Source organism: Pogoniulus pusillus, chromosome 10, assembly GCF_015220805.1.
Source record: "Pogoniulus pusillus isolate bPogPus1 chromosome 10, bPogPus1.pri, whole genome shotgun sequence".
Classification (NCBI taxonomy): domain Eukaryota; kingdom Metazoa; phylum Chordata; class Aves; order Piciformes; family Lybiidae; genus Pogoniulus; species Pogoniulus pusillus.
In genome coordinates, this window is record NC_087273.1 from 38,965,140 (window position 1) to 38,989,130 (window position 23,991).

The following is a 23,991-nucleotide window of genomic DNA, read 5'->3' on the forward strand; positions in this document are numbered from 1 at the left end:
CCTTTTCAATGTTTTTATTACAGAAACAAACAAACAAACCCAAACCAAACCCCAAAACCCAGAAGGCTCACACTTGTCTTAAAAAAAAACAACCAACCCACAGATTCTGTGAATTTAAAAGGGATTACAGTGAAGCTGCTCTAAGAAAAACTTCAGAGACTGAAGAAATCAAAAACCAAACTGCCAGATTCCCTCACACAACTTTCTACATGAGCACAGCAAACCCCTTCCACTTCACATTGCTTCTGACACCCACTCTGGGAGCTGGACACTCCTTCTCTCCCTGAAGCCGGGAGAAAGATTTGGTGAACGTGGCAGCACGTGGCAGAGGTTCAAGACTGAAGCAGACACCTGATTGGTATCACAGCTCAGAAACGACTGAGACACATGCCCTCCTCCTAAACCTAGCAGTTAGGAAGTGCTACAGCTGCACCAGATCACACTGGGATCTGCTTCTTGCACAGGATGCAGCAGATTCTGGTCCATAGCTCAGAGAGGATTGCTTAGCTACTGCTGTTTATAAACACGAACCAAAAACAACCACAAAAACAAAGGCTCAGAGTTGGAAACAGTTCTCAGCAGTGCAGCAAAATCCCTTTCTTTTATTCCATAGAGAGGTGCTGCAGTGACCTCAGGGGTTTTTAAGTCAAAAGCTGCTTGTTAGAATCATAGAATCAGTCAGGGTCAGAAGGGACCACAAGGACCTCGTTCCAGAGACACTTCACACTAGCCTGAGCCAAAATTAGAACGGTAGGAAAAGACAAATCACAAAACATAGGACTGCCTTAACTGTCCTACATTGTAACTAGCAGCACCAAGTCCAAATCAATTCAGAGCCTTGGCACTGTTTCTCCTTGAAGATTTTAACCCTGGACACAAAGGAGTCCTGCTCTCAGCCATGGGATTACAATAAAAGTGACTCAAATGACTAAAAAGGGTAACACAAATGCCTTTTACTGACCAATCTCTCTACATGTTCCTATGATGCTCCACTAACTCCCTCCTTCAGAGTGGGTAACAGTCTCCAACAGACATTGCACCAGCAGCTACCTTGAAGATCTGTAACAAGCTGAGTGAAGGGCTGTAAAACAAATTCACCTCCTTCAGAAAGCTTCTCATCAGTTACACAGAGCAGTCAGAGCCTGCTTCCATTCACATCTTTCTTTTTCAGGTTCTACTGTGGAGTCAGAAAACTTACAGCTCACTCAGTCACAGGTTAAGTCGACTCTGCTGTTGGTATCCAACCCCATGCTGCTGGCTGAAGCAAAGTATTCCAGGGCTTGAAGTTGAGACTGCAACACGAGAGACCTCCTGTGCCAAGTGCTGCTTTGGGTTTCTGGGGTTGGGGTCAGGAGGGGATGGGTGGCAGGTGGCTGACTCCTGCTTTCTGCAAACAGAAACAGGCTAAGGTAATTGTGCACTGCAGGATCTCATTTTGTATTTACCTCTTGATCTCAACCCAGAGGGTTTTTCCTTGGCTGTGTTACTTTTGCCTCACTTCTGTGTTGGAGGGAAACAGGAGGCTAACCCATTACAGCACTGCAAGTTGTTCAGGCACTGGGAAAACAATTCAACAGGCCCCTGTGTTCCAGGAGGTTTATCAAGTAGCCTGCCAACATTTTCAGGTGCTAAAGAACTAATGAACATTCCATTTAGGAAACAGCTCCCTCATCTCATAGCAAGCAAACATTCCCCACTGTCACTAATCCTAGGAGCTGATAAAAGACTTCATGGAATGGTTTAGGTTGGAAGGGACCTCAAGGATCATCCAGTCCCAACCCTCTGCTCTAGGCAGGGATACCTCCCACTGCAACAGGCTGCTCAGGGCCTCATCCAACCTCAATTCATATTCATTTACACCAAAGTTGAGAAAATAGAAAGGTCTGGGGGAGTTGTTTGGCTTTGGCATCAAACCAATGCACAACAGGTAGAATGGAACTTCTTGGGGAAACTAAACTGTCTTTAGCTATGAGGCTGAGAAAGATTTTTCCTATCTCTTCAGCCTTCATTTCACCTGACTCTGTGTTCAGCTGGGCTGTGTTAGGAGTAGTTCATCATATGCAGTAAGGTCAAGGGGCACTACCTTGATCTCGCTGGCAATGAGCAATTCAAAACTCTCCAAACAGTGTTACAGAATTGTTACCTGCAAAGTTCTTTCAGTTGCACTTGCTCTTTGTTTATCTATTAAAGACAACCAAGAGAACTTGCATGGGTTGGGGTTTTCCCCCCCCATCAATTTCTGAGGGGCCTGGAGGTACAGGCAAGCCCAAACCACCCTAACGCAAACCAAAAGGTCCTCTCTCGTGATGACAATGACCAACAAATGACTCCCTTCAATAAATAAGTGATTTGGGAAATTCTAGAGAATACTTTTGCTAAACAAGTTAGTCTCTTTTCTTTTCCATGAGGTCTTTCTGTTGAAGCTCAACATCTGAAAGTTCTGTATCTCTTCCACTCTTTTCTTCCTCTTGCTCCTCCTCGGTGCCTTCGTCTGTGAGCTCCCGATCGCTGCTGTCCTTTTTAGCCGTCTCGTGCTCGTCCAGCCCTCCATCAGGATCAGCTGTGCAGATCCCATAACACATAATGCTGATGACCCCCAGGGGCAACCCAAAGAGGAAGCATCCCAGGAGTGGTGAACTCTTGAACACAGACTGTTGAAACACAAAACGTGAAGCAAAACACCACTCGGGGTGAATACATAAAGTGACCACAGCACTTCTCTTATTACCCTGCACATTCATTCAGAAGCATCCAAATTGCCACTCAGTTATTTCTGAGGGGACAATGTGGCACTGGAATAGTTAAATGTCAACATGCCCACTGTGTGTCCTGCAGTGGAATAGTTAAATGTCAACGTGCCCACTGTGCATCCTATTCATTTCCTTTGTTTGAAGCTTGTGGAACAAGTGTGTTCAAACGACACTTTGAAGCAATCAGTTTCATCTCTCATTTGTGTCTCTGTCTCAAAACTTAGTCTGAGCAATAAGAGACCTGTAGAAAAACTCTGTTATTAGACAGCTTTCCACTGAAGAGTAGTTTAATGGCACAGGAGGAAGAACCAGAGGTCATCCTGCTGGAAAGCAGCTCCAAGGATAAAGATCTTGGAATCCTAGCGGGCAGTAAGTTATGCATGGGACAGCGACATGCCCTTGTGGCCAAGAGGGCCAATGGCAACCTGGGGTGCCTCAAGAAAAGTAGGAGGTTCTCCTCCCCTTCTACTCTTCCCTGTTGAGACCACACCTGCAATACTGTGTCCACTTCTGGGCTCCCCAGTTCAAGAGAGACAGGGATCTACTACAGAGAGTCCAATGGAGAGCTATGAGGATGATGAAGGGATTTGAAGAACTCTCCTGTGGAAAAAAGACTGAGAGGCCTGGGGCTGTTTAGTCTGGAGAAGAGAAGGCTGAGAAGGGATCTTATTAATGTCTACAAATTTCTGAGGGGTAGGTGTCAGCACGAAGGTGCCAGGTGCTTTGTGGTGGTGCCCAGCAATAGGACAAGTAACAGCAGGTATAAGCTGTTCCATCTCAACAGGAGCAGAGATTTCTTGTCTGTGAGGGTGACAGAGGACTGGAACAGACTGAAACCAAAACATTGCTCAGAACACAAAAGAACCTCTGAAGTGATGGTAAAAAGCTCAAGGAAAAGAGGTTGGACTTTCATTATTCTATCCCTTAAAATATGTAGACTAACAGAGGAGTGAAAAATGTGAAATTCATGCAGGTGGAACAATTAGAACTATGGCAGACATGATTGGCTGTTTTAATCAAGTAGTTCATTTGGTTTAAGCCTAGTTATAAATAGTGACAATAGATACACTAGGCACAGCATAGCAACAAGCTTATATCAAAGCATTTCTAAAGCCTCTGCAACTAAGTCCTTCTTGACTGACAAGAGCATCACCTCATTGAATAAGCAATAAACTTTACCATTACAGTAGACTTGGCATCATAGATTACTCTCTTGATTCGTTGCAGAAGTCCATCACCACCCTGTGCCTGCAATGTCAAATGGAACCATGTCAAAGCTGCTGACACTTTGCAGTTATGATCCCAACAGTTCATTCTTCAGACCTCCCAACCCTTAAGTCCCTTAAGTTGCTGCTCTACTCTCAGACCACAGAGGCTGCCTAGGGATTCACCGTCCCTGCAGCTGCTCAAGAAAAGCCTGGATGAGGCACTTAGTGCCATGGTCTAGTGGACTGGAGAGGGCTGGGGGCTAGGTTGGGCTGGATGAGCTTGGATGTCTCTTCCAACCTGGCTGATTCCATGATTCTAAGTGTACAAATACCCCAGCTGTGTGCTTTGAACCTTGTAAATAAGCTTTCTGCAGAGACTGAATGATAAGAAACAGGTTGGTTGTAGTTATTAACAACCTTTGCCTGGATACCAACATTAATATTGATTATTAATTTTGCATCACTCATAACACACCCATTCTAAGATTCTTGGGAGTTCCCACAGTGAGAACAGCAAAGGATGGCACACCCCAAGCACTCCTCACCACGTATTCACTGCCAGCACCCAGCACGGGAAGACAGCCAGGACAGGAAGATAAATCACACGGCGTAACAATCGGAGCCACCGCAGCTAAGGGGGGAAAAACCAAACACCAACCAATATATCTCAAGCCACAACAAAGACTTACTTCAGCAGTACCATCCAAGATATTGTTAATGAACTTAACCATGTCCTCTGTCTTCTCAATGTGTCTGTCTGGCAGAAAATACTGCTGGTTGGAGGTATTCAAGACGACGATAGTAGGGATGGTCAGCTCGCTGGCAATGGAAAGCAGATGGGTTACAGGTTTGAAGAGCCTGCAAAGCAAAGAATTCCTACAGCATTTAGGAGGGCACTCAGTAAGCTTCTCTCTGTGTGTGTTCCCTTAAAGGCAAGAGGGGAAGGGGGAAGAGAATGGTACAAAAAAGCTTCTCAGCAGTATTTTGTCCCTTCACATTCGTGCAGGCAACGCGATCAAAGCTTACTGCATTTCACACCCCCACAGGTACCACGAGGATGAGCCAAGGGCTGGAGCACTTCTATGAGGATAGGCTGAGGGAGCTGGGGCTGCTCAGCCTGAAGGAGACAAGACTCCAGGGAGACTGTAAAGCTACCTCCCAGTACCTGAAGGGAACCTGCAGGAAGGCTGAAGAGGACTTTTTTCATAAGGGTGTCTAAAGACAGGGCAAGGGGAATGGTTTGAAGCTGAGGGAGAGCAGGGTCACAGTGGATCTGAGGAAGAAGTTCTTCAGCATGAGAGTACTTTGGCTTGCAGAGAGAGAAACACTGTAATGTCTGTTAATGAATTTAGAGCCAAGTTCACAAGCGTGCTTCTATCAGCAATTACTGCTTCTATGCCCATGAATCACACAGTGTTTTGTCCTTTATGAAGAAACAGCATCTGATGCCAGTTGCATCCAGTATTCAGCGAGAGGCTTCACCGGATTCAGGTGGCTTTTCCTACTTGCTCTTGCTGCCATCTAATGGACAACCTGAAGCATCGACGATGGGATTTTACTCCTACTAGGCAAGCGGCCACACAGAGAGCAACTACTTAGAACACTGAGCATTATTTTGCTGCTTTCCCCTTCTGCTGGAAATGTAGACTCTGACCAGAAAATAATTCCAACTCTGTGAGTACCTCAACAGCAATTTTTCATATACACCTCCAGGGATGATGACTCCACCACCTCCCTGGGCAGCCCATTCCAATGCCAATCACTCTCTGGCAAGAACTTCCTCCTAACATCCAGCCTAGACAGAGCAGAAAGAACATTCAACCAAGGATTTACTCACTCCATTAGCAAACTATTAATGTAGTCATTTCCATCCATGTGGCCAAATTGGAAATCCCTGCAAGAGAAGCAGTGAATAACAGAATGGTGGACAAGAAAACTGAACAGGGATTTTCAGTGAAAGTTCTTTCTTAACTATTTTTCCTATGACTAACTAGATACTAAGTAATGCAATCAGAAACCAGACAGTGTACAAGACAGTCAGCAGTTCAGAACACATTCAGTTAATGGAATAGTCTTGTTAAATTTCAGCATATGAATACTAAAACAGGCCCTGTAGCATTTGTCATGCAGAAAACAAACCAATTCCTGCTGGTTTAGGCAGGATAATGCAGAATGTTATTGATCATGGTACCATGTTGTGCCTACCTGTGAAAACTATCCCGATAATCTCTGGCAACTTCCTGAATGATAGATTTTAGTCTGGAGGGAAAAGAAAGTTAACGCTGAAAAACTGCTATATTCTCTCTCAAAACACAAAGAATAAACCCTGACATTCCTACAGTAAGCAGCACACAGTAACTCCTCAGCAAGATGGACCAAAAAACACCTTGCTTGGTGTCTAAGGGTTGAAAGGCTGACTCCTAGAGTCTCAGACACTCAGGCTGCTTCGCTCCGTCCACTGACTCCTCAAGAGGCAGCACTGTGGCTGAAGAAAATCCAAAGCAGTCTGGGAAAACAGCATACACTGCACTTAAAATCCTTTCTTAGTCCAAGTGTGCAGTCAGAAAGGGACAGAAGAAGGTCTTCTTCCTCTCAGTCTCTTCAGCAAACTACAGTCCGACTGAAATGCCCCTCCTTAATATAAGTTCCATAGACAGTGAATATGTAAGGCATCACTCAAGTTGTTTCTAATGCAACTGAGCTGAGGAACAGTCACCTCTTCAAGCTGCCTGAGCTCGTCTCAAAGTCATCAGAAGTCCTTTGCTCCTGTTTGTGCTTTAAAGGTGACCCAGAGGCTTTAGAAAGCTAAGTGATCATTGCTTGTTCCTGTGACCTCACTACCAAAGGACAGAGGAGCAACACAGGAGCTCCCATCACCTCCTTCAGCTTGCAGTGTGCTATAACAGAGTCACAGGCTGAAGTTGTAAGCCAGGGAACATCCACAAGTCATAAATCAGGGAACATCCACAAGTCCTGAGTCAGGGAACATCCACAAGTCATAAGCCAGGGAACATCCACAAGTTCATTCATTTACCCTGGCATTTCTTCATATCTAACAAACTTCCCCAAGCTCTCTACATCATATCAGCAAACTTCTCCCACACTGTCACCAACACACAGTTCTGTACCTGGTGTGTTCCACTGAAGAGTTTTTATCATCAATGACTGCAATAGCCACAAGTTTTCCTAAAATAAGGAATAAAATACTTGAAACCATTTAAAAAGGAAACATGCATACCCAGTTGGAAAGTATTCCTACTTAGACGATGAGCCTGCAGTGGGAGTGCAGCCCAGACACAACCCTGTGCTGGGCTGCAGCAAGAGCAGTGTGGGCAACAGAGCAAGGGAGGAGATTCTGCTCCTTGGCTCTGCCCTCCTCAGATTCTGCCTGGAGTCCTGTGTGCAGTTCTGGAACCCCCAACACAAGAAGGACAAGGAAGTGTTGGAGCCAATGTAGAGGAGGCCACCAAGATGCAGAGAGGGCTGCAACAGCTCTGCTCTGAGGACAGACTTGAGAGAGTTGGGGCTCTGCAGCCTGGAGAGGAGAAGGCTTCCAGAAGACCTTGGTGTGGCCTTCCAGTATCTGAAGGGGACCTACAGGAAGACTGGGGAGGGACTATTGACAGGGTCTTGTAATGACAGGATAAGGGAGAATGGGTTTAAACTGGCAGAGGGGAGATTCAAACTAGATGTCAGGAAAGGGTTCTTTACAGTGAGGGCGGTGAGACACTGGTGCAGGTTGCCCAGGGAGCTTGTGGATGCTCCATCCATGGAGGTGTTCAAGGCCAGGTTGGACGAGGCCTTGAGCAACCTGTTCTAGTGGGAGGTGGCCCTGCCTATGGCTGGGGCTTGGAACTGGATGAGCTTTGAGGTCCCTTCCAACCTAAACCATTCTGTGATTCCATGATAAAAACTACAGACCAGATCTACTTTAAAGTTACCTCAACCCATCCATACTTAAGACTTCTCAGTTCCCTGCAGGTACTCCAAGAGTTGATAGGTAGTTTATGCATATCCTAAACTGCTCTCAAATCAAAAGGCCTACTGAATTTTTTGTGTGACTACTACAGGGTTAGACACACTCATTTTTTCTGTTGAGGAAAGGACTAGGGTAGGCTTTGGATGAGGCTTCTGGTCAACAGAGCAGGTCTCACCAACACCAAACACAGACTGGCACTGTCCATCTTCACTATAAATAATTTTGGGGGTTTGAAAAGTTACTTCTTAGTGCTCCTCAATTTTTCCTACTGTTATGTAGAAGAGATGGCAAAGACTTTAGTGGCAGCAGCAGCTCACCTGTATCTCCAAGTTCATAAAGTGTAAAGCCATCTACATTAAGATAACCTTGAAATCTTTCTCTGTTTATCCAGGATGACAAATCACCATCTTCATACTCTGACAACAAAAAAGAAAGAAAGAAGAATGTGTTATTCTGTTGTTGTTGTGAAGTGGGCAATAACATTTATTTCAGCCCTAGAGAAGCGTATTTTTAACCCTCTACTGTTTTCAGACAAGGTCTCTCACCTTTCCAGAAGTTTCACTCTTAAAACTGCTAAAGCAATTTGCAGCTGTTGAACAAAAAGTGTATTAGAGCACAGCATGCAGTGCTGATTGGCTGATTAGTTTCACCCAAACCAAGGACAAACAATCCTCTCCCAGAAGGGAACTGTGACATGTGAAGGGAACTGTGACATGTGAAGGGAACTGTGACTGACAGCACTTTCCTGCCCAATGGTAAGCTGCACATAAAACAATATCCAGTCTCTTGCAGGGCCTCTTCACTGATTGATTTACAAAAACCCTTCTAATACATTTTAAGAGAGTAAGATTTGTACAAAGTGAATTAGAAGCCTGGATTGAAACAAGGCTTGTGTGGTTTTGACAGGGGTGGAAAAAGCAGACAGGTCACATCACAAAAAAGCAACTTAAAATTGTTTCTCTTTGACAAAGTTTCCTTCTCCAGGCCATTTAAAAAGAAAAAACTAAATCAAATGCAGATCAAGGAGGTCATTGAGTGAACTTTTCTTTGGTGGGTGACTGGTTGCAAGGCAATAGAGCGAAGAGGAAGGCAAGCACAGCCCTTCCATAACATCTCAAAGAGTATCCTTGAGGGCCCACCTGGAGTATTTTGCTGTGGCACCACAGAGTCACCGTGTCTGTAAGCGTTCAGGAAAAGCCTGGGTGAGGCACTTAGTGCCATGGTCTAGTTGAGTGGACAGGGCTGGGGGCTAGATTGGACTGGATGAGCTTGGAGCTCTCTTCCAACCTGCTTGACTCTGTGAGTCTGCTCTGCTCTGGTGAGACCTACCTGGAGTACTGCACACAGCTACAAAACCTCCAACATAAGAGACAAGGACCTGCTGGAGCAGGTCCAGAGGAGGGCTGCAGTGCACAGTGGCAGTGCAGAAGCCAGGTAGGGTTGGGCTCTGCTGCCAGGCAACCAGCAACAGAACACGGGGAGACAGTCTCAAGTTGTGCCAAGAGAGGTATAGGCTGGTTGTTAGGCACTTAGTGCCAGGGTCCAGTTGATTGGTTAGGGCTGGGTGCTAGGTTGGACTGGATGATCTTGGAGGTCTCTTCCAGCCTGGCTGATTCCATGATATGGCCAATATCCACTTTTACTTACCATCATAAACAAAGTAAGTTCCATCTTTGAAGACCACAACAGCAGGCAATTCAGGCAAAGTCACATACTGAAAGAGGTGTTTTCAGTTAGTCCAGGGAAGATGAAAAGACTTTGAAAGACACCAGCAACATTCAAATGTGGAAATGTCATTCATTCAAGTACATTTTTCCTGGTTATTTTCTGTTTTTATTGTGGTCTTCCAGTATCTGAAGGGGGCCTGCAAAAAAGCTGGGGAGGGACTTTTTAGGCTGTTAGGGAGTGACAGGACTGGGGGGAATGGAACAAAGCTGGAAGTGGGGAGATTCAGACTGGATGTGAGGACGAAGTTGTTCAGCATAAGAGTGGCAAGAACCTGGAATGGGTTGCCCAGGGAGGTGGTTGAGGCCTCATCCCTGGAGGTGTTTCAGGCCAGGCTGGATGAGGCTGTGAACAGCCTGCTCTAAGGTAGGGTGTCCCTGTCCATGGCAGGGAGGTTGAAACTGGTTGATCCCTGTGGTCCCTTCCAACCCTGACTGATTCCAGGATTCTAGAAGTGATTAGTGGGAAGCTCTAGTTGGCGTGAAAACCAGCTTGCTGCTTACATGACTGTGATCAAAGACTCTTAAAGGGGTCCAGCCTCCTTCCACTGCACCACTGAACAGTACCTTTGCTCAGCTGGGGCTCGAGTGCAAAAGGCAATACTCAATTTGACACAAGGCTTCTGGAAATCCAACAATGCATTACTTGTAATGAAGCAAATTGAGATGGGAAAATGCAGGTGCCTAAAAAATAACTTATGCTAGTTCTCAGTCCAAGTCATGCATTATCAGGCATGGAGTAGACTTTCATCTGTCCCACTTGGAGACAACAATACATGGAAAATTAAAAAGCCACTTGATTTTCCTCATGTCAGGAATAACTCTTAGACTAGTAACAGCAGTAGCCATTTTTTCCACCCTTGTGACTACTAACTGTAAATAATTTCCCTGTTGCCAAAGAGCCACACAGGGATTCTGCAGCCACTGAACTGGATCATTTGATCCCTGGGCAGACCAAGGCTTTCATCAGCTGTACTGCATGAGGTGAAAATAACTTCTCTGATGATCAGGGTACCAGTGGTACTTCACAACACAGACCCCCCAACTAGTTAATGAAAGGGCTGTCAGGAGCAACAAGAGCTTTTAGACTGGCTAGAAGTCAAGCAGCTTCTACAGTCCACATGGAGTTCTGCATTACCTTCTGCTAAACTTCATTTATAGAACCTAACAAGCAATTTGGACAATGGAAAGCAATGACAAACTAAAGCTTAGTTTGTATTCTTCCCACACATACCCAAAAATCAAATGTTTCAGTGCAGCTAGTCTCAAACTTGTCTGCAATTTATCAAAGCCACCAAAGCAGTACAACTACATGTGACAGAACCAGAACCTTGCTGTGGAAACAGTAGGAAGTGAGGCAGCTTACCTTAGGCAGCACATTTTCTGAGGCAGAAAAAAAGTATGTATAAACTATTAGTTCTGAAGCAACATCAATGTATTTTTCCTGCAAAAATACAAACAAGGTTATTTTTCATTCCTGAGCTTTCCCTCTGTTTCAAATGTAAAGCACTGTGATGCAGCTTAATCTTCCAAAGTGACACCAGATTGTAAAAGCACTTCAAGAAACATTTAAGGAGATGAGGATTTACTTCCAAGCATGGACTTGAGCCTTTTGGAAGGTGTTTGTGCTAGTTTGAAGCTAGCTGGAATGTTTTGGTGAGAAGAATTAGATTACAGGCTGTGAAAAGAACAGTGGTGATGGCTACTGCACTCATAGGCTTGCTGAGATGTATAGGAACAAGAACACAAACACAGACAACAGAGTTGCTGTCTGGGCTTTGGGCTGAACTTCTCTCTCTAACCTAACCTGCCATCTGTGTGACTAATCCATCTGCTTCCTAAGCCCCCTGAACGACCCTCAAAACTACCTTAAATATTAGGCAAGATCTGAGGTAAGGTAGAGGAGTGGGAGAAGGTGGAAGGGTGGTTGGGAGCCACTCCTGGAGACTCAGGTTTCTGGGAGGGCTGTTGTGTTTCTGTATTACCTTTCAACTTGCATATGTCTGTATGTAACTGTATATACTGTAACTATCTGCTTGTTATCTTGTGCCAAGCTGTGAATATTAAGCTTCATTCAATTTCCAGAGCTGCTGAGTCTAGTCTGGGTGATTTCCAAAGTGGGAGGGGGTGGGTAACACCCAAACCATCACAATGCTTTAAACTGATTGTGTGAATAGGTAAAAGAAATAACTGTATTTAAAGGAGCTTCCAACCTTTAAAGGAGATTCACCACCAACATACACAAACAGTACACGATGTCTCTTCTGCACATGCTCAAACATATGCTGGCTAGGAAGTGGCCTGATAAGAGGTCTAGGAGGAGGGAAGAAAAGGAGAAATAATCATCTCACTTTCTGCAAGCTGCTAAACCTAAGCAAATACAAATCCCCAAGCCAAAGCTATGCAGCTTTTGTGAGGGTTTCTTTGGTTTGTTTTCAAACTGAGTTCTCCAGTGCAGATGTATTTAGCTTTTCATTCTATTATTTCAGTTGCAACTAAACACAAAACCCCTACAAAGCCACTCCAAAATAAATCTCTGTTCCTCAAACAGCACATTTACATTTGAATAGAATATTTTAGTGCAAAATGCTGCTGTGAAGCAAACATGCATGGCCTTTACTGGCCACAGAACCACAGACTGAATGGAGTTGGAAGGGACTGGTCGGGAAAGGTCTAGGCTGGATGTGAGGAGGCAGTTCCTGGCAGAGAGAGTGATTGGCATTGGAATGGGCTGCCCAGGGAGGTGGTGGAGTGGCCGTGGCTGGAGGTGTTGCAGCCAAGCCTGGCTGGGGCACTGAGTGCCATGGTCTGGTTGGTTGGGCAGGGCTGGGTGCTAGGTTGGGCTGGCTGAGCTTGGAGCTCTCTGCCAACCTGGCTGACTCTATGATTCTATGATCATCTAGTCCAGCTATCTTGTGACAAGCAGGATGCCATTCGCTACATCAGGCTGCTCAAAGCTCATCAATAAGTCAAAGGTTCAGATTCATAGAATGGTTTGGGTTGGAAGAGACCTTGAGATCATCTAGCTCAAATCCCCCTGCCATGGGCAGGGACACGTGCCACTAGCCCAGGCTGCTCAAGGCCTTATCCAGCCTGGCATCTACAACCTCCCTGGAAACCTGTTCCAGTGTCTCCCCACCCTCACTGTGATTTTCTACCTAATCTCCAGTCTCAATATGCTTTCCTTAAGCTTCAATCCATTCCCTCTCATCATATCCTTACAAGCCCTTGCAAAAAGTCCCTTCACAGCTCTCTTGTAGCCCCCATCAGGTATTGGAAGGCTGCTCTAAGGCCTTCCCAGAGCCTTTTGCTCTCCACACTGAACAATCCCAGCTCCCTCAGCCTGTCCCCATAGGCAAGGTTCAAGTCAGCTTTTAACACTTACAGCACTGTGGCATCTACATCTTTAAAACAGGTTGAATTTTCAGCCCACTTCAAAGTCCTAACAGAAGTTCCAAGCCATCAGAACCAGTCTCACAGCAGAGTATACTCACCCTGCCACTCTATTAGCAAATTCAATGATATCATCTTTGGTTCTAGGTCCTCTATAGTTGTATGCCAAGTCACCTTTTAAACTAGGGAAGAGAAAATAGAAGAGCAGGATTGAAATCAGCCTTCAGATGTTTTGAAGTTACCTTTTAGCACATGACAAGCAAGGTAATTTTTTTAATACTCTTATAATAGCAGTGGTCAGCAAAACAGAAGTCAATAATGCAACACACTGCCGTTTCCAAGTGAAAATCTATTTACACAATAGCTGACTTCATGACTTGTAAAAATAATTAACATTCTTCTCTCATTATTTTTTCTCTAGTTCTCTGTTTTGTAAACACAGAGATGATTTGGAATGTTTACTTACGACCATCCCCCCCCAAAAACATCCCCTACACCCAAATCAAACCCCAAACATTTAGCATTTATATTGCTTAGGGATCAAAGAACCACTGAGTGTTAGGGGTTGCAGTGGACCCACAGAGATAGTCTAGTACAACCCCCCTGTCAGTGCAGGATCACCAAGGGCAGGCCTCACAGGAACACATCCAGGTGAGTTTGGAAAGTCTCCAGAGAGGGAGACTCCACAACTTGTTCCAGGGCTCCAGAACCCTCCCAGGAAAGAAGCATCTCCTTTGTTGATATGGAACCTCCTGTGTTCCAGTTTGTCCCTATTATTCCTGTTCCTATCACTGGGCACCACCACACAGAGCCTGGCACCTTCATCTTGACACCCACCCCTCAGATATTCAGACATTGATCAGATCCCCTCTCAGCCTTCTCTTCTCCAGACTGAACAGCCCCAGGGCTCTCAGTCTTCACAGCAGAGCTGTTCAAGTCCCTTCATCATTCTCATAACTCTTGGACTCTCTCCAGCAGATCCCTGTCTCTCTTGAACTGGGGAGTCTAAACTGGACACAGAATTGCAGGTGTGGTCTCAACAGGGCCCCTCTCAGCCTTCTTTTCTCCAGACTAAGCAGCCCCAGGTCTCTCTAAGCCTTTCTTCACAGGAGAGATGTTCAAGTCCCTTCATCATTCTTGTAGCCCTCTTGCACTCTCTCTAGTAGATCACTCTCTCTTTACTGTCATGAAATCAGTGGCAGGATAGGTAACTGCTAAAAATTCAATGGGCAACATCAACTTACAGCTTAATTGTTGGATAGCCTCGCACTCCAAATTCAGATGCAATACCTGAAAGAAATGTTAATGCCAAAGTGAAGCAAGCCTGCTAAAACTAAGAGAATATTGCTAAGCAGGCAACAAGCCTCTCAAGTCTATCCAAATCACTTCTCTGATTACTTAAAGTGTTGGGTTTTCTCTGAAAAAGTCAACACATATGACAGGCAGAATCAAAGAAGAAAGCTGACACTGGTTCCTCAAGGAGAGAATTACAGAGAGAAATTTGCTCAACATCAATCACTTCACTGATTTCAGCAGGGTTTTGGTGCAACATCTCAAGAACTGACTACCTGAAAAGAACAACAGAAAAAGTACAAGCACTTGTCCAAGAGTAATACAAGGAGCCAAAAATTGATGCTGCCAAGGGATGCAGCACATAAAGATAATGGCACTCGTAAGAGGCAGATCAAAAGCCCATCTTTGAAAAGCTTTTACCTTCCATTTGTCAGGAAGAATTCTCCACACAACCAGACACAAGTGTGACAAAAAAAAACCCCACATACTACAGCATGTTACCACTTGTGAAAAGAATAAAGGTCAGGAAATTGTTCTCCACTGACAATCACTGTTTGCTTGCACTTGCTATGATACAGAACAGTAGATGACTTCATGAAGAAGAAAAAAACAGACCAGTTTCCAAAACGAGGCTGTCACAAAACTAGCCCAAAGCAAATCACACTTACTAGAAAAAGAAGTTGCATCCATCTTCCCAACTTTCACTGGAGAGCCCATGCGTTCCATTTCTATTCCCACTTCATTCCACACAGGCTCCAATTTCTTGCAGTGGCCACACCAAGGTGCATAAAACTGAGAAGTATGTTTGATTTGAAGGAAAGCAAAACAAAACACAAGAGAAGTTAAGGAAGAGAAATAATTAAAAGAATTTGTTTCTATGACTAAGCCACAAACAGGTCAACAAGGCCAATTTCCCACTTGTGGTGTTCCTTAAGTCCCAAATAAAACTGCAAGTAAATTACAAAGCTGAAGTGGCAAACAGCTTTTGTAATTTGGTGCTGCTTTCAAGAAGGAAGAGCAAGGTTGGAAAGAATTCATTCAACTTCTGCACTAGAGTACAATTTCTTGTTAAAAAAGCCCCCAAAACCAAACAACAAACCCCCAAATCCAAACAAACCAAACAAGCAAAAAACATCACAAAAATAATAAAAGCAAACAACCACCAAAGACCTTTGAAATATTTTTTTTCTGTCTTTGGGAGCTGAAAGATGATGTCACCAATCCACCCAGGAACCTTTGGAGGGAAGGACAATATGCACACTTCCTCTAGCTGTCCTATGAGATTTCAGTTCTGCAGCAACTACTTCTACACAAGCACACTATAAAATTGATCCTCTTTTCTCAGGGCCAAGCAGATCTCAGAGGCTTCAATTCTGCTTTCTGCCTGTTTCTCATTGAAACACCTCAGTGAAAACAACAGGGAAGGTAGCAATCTTTTAGTCTAACAAGCTCAGGTCACAACTTGACAAAGGTAGATTTTCTTTTCCTATACATTACTGACCAATTCTACACCAGCAGATATAGTTTTCCCCACTCAAACATCTTAAATCTGAATTACACAACTTGAGAATTACAATTCATATTTGGATGGGCACTCTCAAATATGTTCAATCTCTTGAACAATTCTACTCTGTCCTGGTGAGACCCCATCTTGAATACTGTGTTCAGTTTTGGGCTTCCCAGTTGCAGAGGGACAGGGATCTGCTGGAGAGGGTCCAGCAGAGGGCTATGAGGATGATGAGGGGACTGGAGGGCATGGCTGATGAGGACAGGCTGAGGGACCTGGAGCTTTTTAGTTTGCAGAAGAGAAGACTTAGAGGAGATTTGATGTTTGTAAGTATCTGAAGGCTGCCAGGAGCAGGGCGACAGGCTCTGCTCACTGCTCCCTGGGATAGGACAAGGAGCAATGGGTGTAAATTGCAGCAAAAGAGGTTCTGCCTCAACACAAGGGGGAACTTTTTGCCTGGAAGGGTCCCAGAGCACTGGAACAGGCTGCCCAGAGAGGTTGTGAAGTCTCCTTCTCTGGAGCCTTTCAAGGCCTGTCTGGATATGTTCCTCTGTGATCTGTGTTAGGATTGTCCTGCTCTGGCACGGGGGCTTGGACGCGATGATCTACTTGGGTCCCTTCCAACCCCTAACATCCTGTGAGCCTGTAATTCCTTGTCTCTGAAATAAAGAGCACTGAATCTTTACAAGTCAGAAAAGCCTCTCACCTACTTGATGTTGCAGTGCTAAACATGTGGAACACAAATTAGCTGTGATAACTAAAGAACAGAGCTATAAAAACTGTAAACAGAGGTTATCACCTCCTGACTGTGTTAGGAATGTAAAAGATAGGATGAAGCCTGTCTGAATGGAATAGTCAGTCTAATTCCTGGTTCATCCTGAACAATACAGACTTATCCATCCTGTCAGAGAAATTAGTGTCAATGACATTTTCTGCACCATGTACAAATACATTTCCAAATGATGAGGCAGCCTTATCGCAGAACGGAGCCCTGCTAACACTTTGTGTTTGGATTTCCACTACCAGGTCATTCCATTTTTCTAACATACTCACATCTACGAGCCAAATATCATCTTTACGGTTTTCTTTAAACCTGGAAGGGAGGAAAAAACAGAAATTAAACCAATGTAATGCATCTGGAAACAAACACATGAAGTGCATGTGTGAAACAAGCAAAGTCTGCACTTAAGTTGGTGAAAAGCTACAGATATAGGAAATGGTTTGCTCCTTTAGTAGTAGGACACGAAGGAAATGCTTGATTTCAGTAGTATCAGTTCAGTACTATCAGTTCAATATTATCATTTCAGTACAATGAATCATTTCAGTACAATCATTTCAGTACAATCAATCATTTCAGTACAATCAAACATTTCAGTACAAACATTTCAGTACAATCAATCATTTCAGTACAATCATTTCAGTACATACATTTCAGCACAAACATTTCACTACAATCATTTCAGTACAATCAATCATGCCAGTACACACATTTCAGGACAACCATTTCAGTACAAACATTTCAATACAATCAAACATTTCAGTACAATCAATCATTTCAGTCCAATCATTTCAGTAGAATCAATCTTTTCAGTACAATCAATCATTTCAGTACAAACATTTCAGTAGAATCAATCATTTCAGTACAAACAGTTCAGTACAATCAATCATTTCAGTACAAACATTTCAGTACAATCAATCATTTCAGTACAAACATTTCAGTACAATGAATCATTTCAGTACAACCATTTCAGTACAACCATTTCAGTACAAACATTTCAGTACAATCAATCATTTCAGTACAAACATTTCAGTAGAATCAATCATTTCAGTAGAATCAATCATTTCAGTACAAACATATCAGTACAATCATTTCAGTAGAATCAATCATTTCAGTACAAACATTTCAGTATAAACATTTCAGTACAATCTTTTCAGTACACTCAATCATTTCAGTACTATCATTTCAGTACAAACATTTCAGCACAAACATTTCACTACAATCATTTCAGTACAATCAATCATGTCAGTACAAACATTTCAGGACAACCATTTCAGTACAAACATTTCAGTACAATCAGACATTTCAGTACAATAATTTCAATACAACCATCTCAGTACATTCATTTCAGTACAATCAATCATTTCAGCACTATCATTTCAGTACAATCATTTCAGTACAATCAATCATTTCAGTACAAACATTTCAGTACAAACAGTTCAGTACAGTCAATCATTTCAGTACAAACATTTCAGTACAACCATTTCTGTACAATCAAACATTTCAGTACAATGAATCATTTCAGTACAACCATTTCAGTACAATGAATCATTTCAGTACAACCATTTCAGTACAAACATTTCAGTACAAACATTTCAGTACAATCAATCATTTCAGTACAAACATTTCAGTAGAATCAATCATTTCAGTAGAATCAATCATTTCAGTACAAACATATCAGTACAATCATTTCAGTAGAATCAATCATTTCAGTACAAACATTTCAGTATAAACATTTCAGTACAATCTTTTCAGTACACTCAATCATTTCAGTACTATCATTTCAGTACAAACATTTCAGCACAAACATTTCACTACAATCATTTCAGTACAATCAATCATGTCAGTACAAACATTTCAGGACAACCATTTCAGTACAAACATTTCAGTACAATCAGACATTTCAGTACAATAATTTCAGTACAACCATCTCAGTACATTCATTTCAGTACAATCAATCATTTCAGCACTATCATTTCAGTACAATCATTTCAGTACAATCAATCATTTCAGTACAAACATTTCAGTACCGTCATTTCAGTACAATCAATCATTTCAGTACAATCAATAATTTCAGTACAACCATTTCAGTAGAGTCAATCATTTCAGTAGAATCAATCATTTCAGTACAACCATTTCAGTACAATCAATCATTTCAGTAGAATCAATCATTTCAGTACAAACATTTCAGTACAATCGATAATTTCAGTACAACCATTTCAGTACAATCATTTCAGTACAAACATTTCAGTACAATCATTTCAGTATAAACATTTCAATAAAATCTTTTCAGTACAATCAATCATTTCAGTACAACCAATCATTTCAGTACAACCATTTCAGTACAATCGATAATTTCAGTACAACCATTTCAGCACAAACATTTCAGTAGAGTCAATCATTTCAGTAGAATCAATCATTTCAGTACAAACATATCAGTACAATCATTTCAGTAGAATCAATCATTTCAGTACAAACATTTCAGTATAAACATTTCAGTACAATCTTTTCAGTACAATCAATCATTTCAGTACAACCATTTCAGTACAATCAATCATTTCAGTACAAACATTTCAGTACAACCATTTCAGTACAATCATTTCAGTACAATCAATCATTTCAGTACAATCATTTCAGTACAAACATTTCAGTACAAACATTTCAGTACAATCAATCATTTCAGTACAATCATTTCAGTACAATCATTTCAATACAAACATTTCAGTACAATCATTTCAGTACAATCAATCATTTCAGTACAAACATTTCAATACAATCATTTCATTACAAACATTTCAGTACAATCAATCATTTCAGTACAAACATTTCAGTAGAATCAGTCATTTCAGGACAATCAATCACTTCAGTACATTCACTTCAGTACAACCATTTCTGTACAATCAATCATTTCAGTACAATCATTTCAGTACAACCATTTCAGTACAAACATTTCAGTACAACCATTTCAGTACTATCAGTCATTTCAGTACCATCATTTCAGAGTTGTGCCAATTAGGTTTCTTTATTTGCCAACACAAAGCAAACAAAAAAGAATAAAACTAACAAGGAAAATACTAAGAAAGTCAGAAAACACAACAAAACACACAAAAAATATTCCATTAGGGTTTGTAATCCAAGCATACCAAGACTGGAATGCTTGTAAACCAGGAAAGGCATTTGCAACAACTAACACGGAACTGCTCCAGGAAAGGAGCACTTTAAAGTCACAACATTTCTTACTCTACCACACTGCTAAATTTACTTCACCATCCTAAGTGCTAGAGACCTAATGGCAGAACTAGTGACAGTCTAGCATCTCTTGAGAGCTCTAAAGAAGCTCCAGCTAACTTCCAATTAAAGGTTCACATAATTGGTTATGATGCAAGAGGCAGAGAGCAGCTACTGAATCAGCAGATCCTGGTCCATGCTACAGTTTAAGAGTAAATCATCTCTGGTGCGCAAAAGAAGAGCGCACCACAAAACATCCTCCTTCCCCTGCCACAGTATGACTTTAGGAGAGACTGCACAGAGCATTAAAGCACTGAGAAACCCAGCAGACAGCAAAAAGAAGAGGAAAAGAAACACCTGGAGGCTGAACATTCCAGTGGGAGCTAATAACTCTGGCCTGAAATGCTGTAAAAAGCACTGCAGCTTTTACAATGATACATTTCAAGCTGTACCTCAAATTCAAGAGCAACTATGTAATCAATTTCCACAGAAACCAGAATCTGAACTGTGACCAAAAAGAAAAACTTAACTCGCTCTAGTTTGGGTATTTAAGTATTTCCTGAAGGTGCTGTTTCTAGGCCCTGTAATACATTTCCAAGCATAAAATTCCAGCGTCCTTTGCAATCCTCTCCCTCTGTCAGCTGACACAGGAACAATCACATGTTGGAAAGATGAGAGGTGCCACAAATCCTTGAATCAGAATTATTTGCTTTCAATACACAACTTTTCAACATTTGGCACTACATGATCAAATGCTGCCTCAACATCCACTTAATCCATGTACCCCACAGTCATTAACTCTTAAAGGAAACCAGAATGAAGATTAAGACAACTAAGGGCACAATTCCAAGCGCCTTAAAACAACTTAGCTACTGTTTCTATTCCTCTCTAAGTCCTTTTCCACCTGTCTCCCACTGGGTGCATCCATTTTATTCACTTAGCCTCTCTATCTTCAGGCCTTGAAAGCATGAGGCATGCTTCCAAAAACATGGTTTGAAAAAACAAGTTCAGGCAGTTTCTGTGCTTGTTACTTTTTCACAACACTTTACACAGCAGCCAGAGATAGAATCATAGAATCAACCAGGTTGGAAGAGAGCTCTCCAAGATCATCCAGGCCAACCTAGCACCCAGCCCTAGACAATCAACCAGACCACGGCACTAAGTGCTTCATCCAGACTGAACACCTCCAGGGTCAGCGACTCCACCACCTCCCTGGGCAGCCCATTCCAATGCCAATCACTCTCTCTGCCAACAACTTCCTCCTAACATCCAGTCTACACCTCCCCCGGCACAACTTGAGACTGTGTCCCCTTCTGTTGCTGCTTGCCTGGCAGAAGAGCCCAACCCCAGCTGGCTACGACCGCCCTTCAGATAGCTGTGGACAGCAATGAGATGCTGATGTTTCTCTTCTGTACCCCTTCCAGACATCCCCAGTCTCCCCCTTATAATTCCACTGCACCTCATTCAGCCCTGTTCCAGGTGAGTAAGCAATGGGGTAAAAAAAGTGAGTGGTTTCTTGACTGTTTAGCTCCATGGTACAATGATTAATGAACTGAACCATCTGAAAAACATCACTTTTGGCTGTCTTAAATTCAGCATACAGCAAGCACCTAAAGCCACCTTCTCCTCCTAGTAGTATTTTTCTATACCTTCTCTTTAAAGTCCTATCATAGAATGATTTAGGTTGGAAGTGACCTCAAAGATCATCCAGTTCCATCCCCCTGTCATAGGCAGGGACAGCTCCCACTAGACCAGATCACTCAAGCCCTCATCCAATAACCCTGCAGCTTTGCAGTATGTTTGATCAACCTGCCGAGCTGAAAACAAAAATCAAACAAACATTTATTTCATTTCTAGCAAGCTGTTTTTCAATTGGGAACAGCAAGTACTTGACGGCCAAACTGGTCCAGCAAGGCAGTACGTGAGCAATGACACCACACAGCCAAGTTAAGGGCAGGCCTACCCCATTTCAACATCTGTCTGAGGGCTAAGCCTGTTGTAAAAGCAGATTTTCACACTGGACTGTAACAGGCAATTCCAGCAGTCAGGAACTAGTCAGGCAGGCCTGATTCTGGCCATGCATGAATGCATTTACCCTCCCCAGTGCCTTGTGGCAGCTGCGCAGCAAACCCTCATGAAGCAGTCGGTTAAATGCAACCAGGCTTTTTGGGGGGGCAGGCATCAACCCAGAAGCAGGCTTAGCAAAACAAGAAAGAGCAAAGAAGCCTGAGCACATTTTCGCTACGGTGACCACAATTAAATGACTGAAGAAAATAAAATATTACTAATAATATGGCAATAATAATCTCCTCGGCTTCATTAACTGCACCTACTTAGTACAGGCCACAACCTTCCTGCCATTAAGACAAACTTCTCCAGCGCAGCTCTCCTGAGCAGCACATGCTGCACAAAGCTGTCGGTCCGGGCTTACACACACACCGCACACACACCCCCCTGCCCCCCAAACCCCGCCAAAGGCACATCAATAAAGCAAAACCCCCTCGATACTTACGACTCATCCAGATCCACCACAAATCCCGCACCTGATGCCACCGCATGTGCCACCACTGCGAGGTAAGGAAAAGCGGACCGTGAGCGACCTCCGACCCGCCCCAGGGGTGCTCACCCACGGCAGCGGACAGCCCCCGCGGCCTGCGCGCCCCTTCCCCTCACCCATCTCCCCCGCAGCCTCCGGCTCCCTCCCTGCCCCGCATCGGCCCCGCCCGCGCAGCGCTTCCCGGCTGCTCTCCCGCCGCTGCAGCCCCGCGATCGCTCCTGCTCAGCCCCGCCAGCCCACAGCTGCCAGCCCCGCAGGGACCTGCCACCCCGAGCAGCCACCGCACGCCCGCCGCTGCCATGTTGACAGGAGCCCCGGCACGGCCGGAAGGGGAAGCGGCGCAGCGCGGCGCGGCCTGGCCCCAGTGCGCAGGCGGCAGCGGAGGGGAGGGGTGCAGGGGTGCGGGGAGCCGCCGCTGCTTGTGCTTGAGGCGGCTGCACTGCGCCGTACCCGCGCCGAGGCCCGCGGCTCAGCGCCCCTGAAATGAGCCCTTGGAGCAGGGGGCGGTTGTGACACCCTGGCTCGGTAGTGGCACTTGCCAGACCCCCGGCGGGTTACAGAGCCGGGGCTGGCCAGACTAAGCCCTTCAGTCAAATCCACGTTCTGGCTTCTGGGGGATGAGTTTCGATAGAAGGAGCTGTACAAGACGCTGCTGCCAGCTGCCTGACAGATGTGGTGGCTTTGCAGGGTAGGGCTTCGTGAATATCTTCCTGGCCCTGAGCAAAGCCTTTTCCTCTGTCCCACATGGCACCCTGGTCACTTGTGTGGGAGAACATGGGTTTGGGTGGCCCTGAGTAAAGCCTTTTCCTCTGTCCCACATGGCATCCTGGTCACTTGTGTGGGAGAACATGGGTTTGGGTGGCCCTGAGCAAAGCCTTTTCCTCTGTCCCACATGGCATCCTGGTCACTTGTGTGGGAGAACATGGGTTTGGGTGGCCCTGAGCAAAGCCTTTTCCTCTGTCCCACATGGCATCCTGGTCACTTGTGTGGGAGAACATGGGTTTGGGTGGCCCTGAGCAAAGCCTTTTCCTCTGTCCCACATGGCATCCTGGTCACTTGTGTGGGAGAACATGGGTTTGGGTGGCTCTGAGCAAAGCCTTTACCTCTGTCCCACATGGCATCCTGGTCACTTGTGTGGGAGAACATGGGTTTGGGTGGCCCTGAGCAAAGCCTTTTCCTCTGTCCCACATGGCATCCTGGTCACTTGTGTGGGAGAACATGGGTTTGGGTGGCTCTGAGCAAAGCCTTTACCTCTGTCCCACATGGCATCCTGGTCACTTGTGTGGGAGAACATGGGTTTGGGTGGGCTGGAGCACTGCTGGGTGAGGAATGGGCTGGATGGACACACGCAGAGCTGTCCACCAGTGCCAAGTGGCATCCTTCAGGGACCAGTGCTGGCACCAGCGCTGTGTAACATCTTTGACAGGGACATGGACAGAGGAATTGAGTGCACTGAAGCAAGTGTGCAGGTGGCAAAAAGCTGTGTGGCACAGGAGACTTGGTAGAGGGCAGGGATCCATCCAGAGGGAGCTGGGCAGGCTGCAGAGGTGTGCCCAGGCCACCCTCATGGCATT

The 23,991-nt window shown here is 44.3% G+C and overlaps 1 protein-coding gene across 2 annotated transcripts; it reads right to left on the reverse strand.

Moving 5' to 3' along the window:
- TMX3 (thioredoxin related transmembrane protein 3) lies at positions 1-22,735 on the reverse strand. Of its 2 annotated transcripts, XM_064150297.1 has the most exons (16): positions 22,679-22,735; positions 22,373-22,427; positions 16,908-16,947; positions 15,016-15,139; positions 14,299-14,344; positions 13,156-13,236; positions 11,875-11,974; positions 11,028-11,105; positions 9,585-9,651; positions 8,255-8,353; positions 7,087-7,144; positions 6,164-6,217; positions 5,796-5,852; positions 4,648-4,777; positions 3,930-3,998; positions 1-2,651 (listed from the first exon to the last, which is right to left on the reverse strand). In XM_064150297.1, exons 1-16 carry the CDS (start codon positions 22,716-22,718, stop codon positions 2,385-2,387), a joined length of 1,365 nt encoding a protein of 454 aa, XP_064006367.1. In that variant the 5' UTR covers positions 22,719-22,735; the 3' UTR covers positions 1-2,384. The 2 variants fall into 2 exon arrangements, with proteins under 2 accessions (XP_064006367.1, XP_064006368.1); XM_064150298.1 differs by lacking the exons at positions 1-2,651; positions 3,930-3,998 and adding an exon at positions 4,456-4,589 and having other exon boundaries at positions 4,687-4,777.
- Between the last annotated feature and the right edge of the window lie 1,256 nt (positions 22,736-23,991).